Source organism: Acanthisitta chloris, unplaced genomic scaffold (assembly GCF_000695815.1).
Source record: "Acanthisitta chloris isolate BGI_N310 unplaced genomic scaffold, ASM69581v1 scaffold4317, whole genome shotgun sequence".
Lineage (NCBI taxonomy): Eukaryota > Metazoa > Chordata > Aves > Passeriformes > Acanthisittidae > Acanthisitta > Acanthisitta chloris.
In genome coordinates this window covers 1-4,426 of record NW_008681922.1, presented here as the reverse complement: position 1 = coordinate 4,426, position 4,426 = coordinate 1, and the positions used below count along the sequence as shown (strand labels likewise).

The 4,426-nt window shown below is 33.6% G+C and overlaps 1 protein-coding gene across 1 annotated transcript in view; it reads right to left on the bottom strand.

The window, feature by feature from the left end:
* The window catches only part of LOC103805620 (CUB and sushi domain-containing protein 3-like), a gene marked incomplete at both ends in the record, with an annotated part of 55,706 nt that extends 53,812 nt beyond the window's left edge, over positions 1–1,894 (bottom strand). Inside the window, one exon of the mRNA XM_009078274.1 lies at positions 1,706–1,894. Within this exon, the coding sequence (XP_009076522.1) occupies positions 1,706–1,894 (189 nt within the window). The remainder of the gene's footprint in view (positions 1–1,705) is intronic.
* Positions 1,895–4,426: the final 2,532 nt, after the last annotated feature.

Here is a 4,426-nt window from a genome sequence, read left to right as displayed (position 1 = left end):
GAGTTTGAAGAGTTTTCTCTTCTGTCTTTTTTAACAAATCCAACAGGTGCTACAGGAAATGAAAACAGGCACCATATAATATTTTGTGTCCAATCAACAATGAATTTTATCTAGCTAAATACAAACATTTTTAGACTGAGAAAACTGTCCTCTCCTAAAGTAAAAGATTATACTGATACCGTTTCACAGAATATTATGAGCATCATTGTTTTTCTGCAGTAGTGATGTAGTTAAAACCTGAGTGTGGAAAAAACTCCAAAAAACACAACAGAAGGAATTTTACATTCATTCTCTATTTCTTTCTCCGCTTTGTAAAGCGAAATTGCTTTATGCCAAAAAACTTATCTAATATCTACAGATACTATCTCCAGTACTTTTCATTGTGTCTTTCATATCATTAGTCATCAGAAAAAAATCAAATATAGATTTTGTGTAATTGCTGTAAACTGTAACAGATCTACTTTTTCTTGATTAATATTATTTTCCTGTAAAAATGCTATTATGTAATAATTCTGCTACAGCAATTATATAAAAATAATCTTTGTCAAATACCATTTTCACACATTATTCATAAATATGTTACTTTGAATTAATAACACATACAATGCTGCCTTTTTTGACATGCCAACTTCGAATACTCTTTGCCACTTCTCTTGAACCTTAAACTAAAAAGTTCAGTCCTTCAGGGTCTCACATTTTTCCACTTGATATATATTCACTCCTGCCTTGTTGCCACATCTTCCTCTGTCCCACCAGAATAATTAATGATGAATTGCATAAAGATCCAGTTTGAAAAACACCTCAGTACAAAGAGGCACATGAGTGCAAATAAATGCTGGGAGACAGAATGGGGAAGCAGCTTCTCTCATCTTTAGTATTGATTTATGTAATTTTAAAGCCCCGTGAAGCATTCTCTTAAATCTCTACAGAGCATATATTGAGGGGGACATGTCCTCACAAGATCAGTGTCATTGGTTCATATATGGGACAGACTGGATTTCCTTTCAGTCTCAGTGATTAATGATACAAAATATAGCTTATAATACCTTTTTCACATAAACAGATGTTCCATATTGAAATTCTAAACACATTATAGGTCTCATTTACGTACCTATATATCTAATCCTGAAACCTTTTTTATTGGTGCCATGATCTGCTGACCACCGGAGAAATACTTCATGGCCATTGCTTGTTATATTTAGGGAGGATGAATAGTCTCCACTGAGAGATATGAGCAGTGGGCTATGACTATTTGGTCCTTGGTACAAAGGAAGGAATAGTCTCCACTGAGAGATATGAGCAATGGGCTATGACTATTTGGTCCTTGGCACAAAGGAAAGGAAAAAAAAAGAAAATGGGAGTTACAAAGTTTAAATAACACACAATAAAATATATGCACACAATTTATATACATATATAAAACATCCTCCAAGCAAATGGCAAATTAATTTGAACTAAAAATACAAGGTGACATTACATGTTATACACTAGAAAGTACATATTTGCCCAAAACAAAAAATTATTACTAGACATAATTAATGCAGTACAATTTTAAAATACGGCAATCCAACAGTCTTTTCAGCACCGAAAATCCAAATAATTAAGATTTCTCATACTGAAAAAATAAGTCAATAGTGACTACACAAATGCAATGTAAAAATACAATATAAAAAGTATCATCCAAAATTGTGCATCCTATAGTTACCATCAAACACCTCAAGTATATCAAATTCCTTTTCTGTCTGGAAGAATTCAAAGAACATGCTGATATTATAACCCTTTTCCACAGTAATGGTCCATGCACACATCTGGAGATTTGGATAGCTGTCAGGATATCCAGGGCTCAGTATTACTCCTGTTGAATCCAGACGCATTTCATTGGCTGGACAGAGCACTGTAAAAGAGTAAGAATGGCAAAAAAAAAAATCTAAAGCCCACTATTTCTGATTCATGTGCTTGACAAGATTTTCCCAAGTTTAAAAGGACTGCATTACTCATTTTATTCCTGTAAATACAGAAAGACTGACAATGTTTTAGAAACTCAGCTGAAAAGAAGTCTAAAGTAATGCCTATGTTGAGAGTAAACCCTGCAACTCTCAGAGGTTATCAATTCATGACATTTTTCTTCTATCACTCTCTAGAAGATAGCATATTCATGTATGCTGTACTTAAGTACTAAATTGCTGTAGTGTTCAAAACATGAATGGTAGAACTTTTTTAACCCTCATATGACTGTCAGCAAGAATTCTGGGTAAATTCTTCACTAAAAGCAAACCTTGGAGACACTGTTATTTTTGATTGTCAGATTCTAAATAAAGATTATGAATAAAAGAGTAACATTCTAAATAAAGATTAACAAATCCCATATCTGTCTCTATGAAACAGTACCTAATTTTGGAGCTTCTCAACGAAGAGGATATACCTAAACATAATGTGATCCCTATTTAGATGTTATACTTTTGGTCTAGAAAATAAAAGACACACTTCAGGCTGACATTTTGTTGCCTAATAGGACTCAAGAGGTCTAATTTGACAAGAAGATGACTTGTGCTAATCCAGCTACCTAATTTTTAGATTCATAGAAACCTCATAAAATGCTACTTTATTACCTTAAAATGCAATTTAAAAAAACAACTTGAAATTCTGGGGTTTTTTTCACCACACCTGGTACAGTCCTATTTCTTTCCTATCCCTTACCAAAGGTAGCAACAGAGCTCTTAAAATCAAAGCCTGTGTCTAGCAGTCAAGATACTGATATTATAATCCTGACTGAGGTCGAGAATCTCAGGCTGACTTTGGGCAATACACCTCATTGCTCTTTCTTTTAAAAGAGGTTCAACATTTCACCACATGACAAACATTTTTCAGAGGAAAAAAAAGGATCAAGTTAAGAGGGAAAAAATAATAGGCAATTTCTGTCACACTTAAAAGTGAAAATCCAAATATCAGCTCCATATAGATATATAAATATATCCATTTTTACACTATATGCCTCATAATTATGGATTTATTTGGTAAGAAACACAGATGTGACATTGGGGCACATATGTTATGTGCATATTGAATCTATATATACAAATTATTTTTATAAAATATATGTATGACAGACTTTTGGTTATAAATTTACATTTCTAATGAATTCTCAAGTTCAGAGACAATCAGATACTTTCCTCTTTCTCACAGGGATTGTTTCCCTGATAAGCAGATGTAGGTCACCTGAAGAAGAATATATAAAAATCTGAAGTTCTCAATTGCTGACAGCCTTTTTCCAGTACTTAACTCCAGGAAATAAGAAAAGGAACGTGCTTTACCCTTTTCTCTAAAAGATTGCTGGGAGAGACTACAAGCCACAACACAAGAGGTTTTCCTGCAGGGAAAAAAGAAGCCACCTGCTCCATCCCTTTGTCTTCATCATGTATTGGCTGCCATACCTTCACCTTACTCTAAGTAATAATTTCTTCTTATTTTCCGCATCATATTCTGAAGTTATTCATCTTTCACTTAGAGCTGTTCTGGAATATATGTAGCAGCTCTGTCTAGCCTTTATTGTCATAGTTTCAGGAGGGATAGAGGATGTTAGCAGGACAAATGCTACTCTGTAAATGATTTATCAAGACCATTTAAAGCAGCTGCTGAAATTGAGTAAAATGGTGTTTGAAAATATGATGAAGAGGCTTGATTTTGAATTTATCCAGATTCATTAGGCCTACATAGAATAACAATCTCATTAAATATAAAAAAGTTGATATTAGCATTTTATTGGAACTTTTTGAAAACATTCATTTTGCTTCACGATATATGAACAAGTGCCTACAGCATATTCAGAACTGAATGCTGCTAAACAGGAGCATTGAAATGGTCTATGTATTGACCACTATCTCTTACATGAGAATTAGTATTGAGTCATTACAAGTTACACAAGAAAATAATAACACCTTAGGTTTCTCAAGTACACTGAAAATAATATTGGCTTATTAATTCCAATGATCAGGTTTTATGTCAAAAAAACGTTATTGGATTATGAAAAGAGAGAACACAGAAAAGCAGAGAAAGAGAGGAAAGGATCATAATCTTCATAAACGAAGCACATAAGAATCATAGAATGGTTTGGGTTGGAAGGGACCGTTGAAGATCATCTAGGCAAAACCCCTGCAAACCCCATCAACCTCAAAAAAGAGAAAGGAATCTGTCCATATATTTAAAAAATGTTCATCTTTCACTGGAAAACCAGCATCTAATTGTTAAATTTAAGGAGTTGTTTCCCAAGTCCAGTGTTTGTTTGTATTACTCAATAAGAGATTGAATATAACATCTCCAGTCCACTTGAGAAAACTCATATGCCTGGAATATGTCAAATTCCAGTGCTGTGTCAGCTCTGACATAGACTGTATCTCAAGCAAATGAACTATTCCTTTCAGCTTTACAT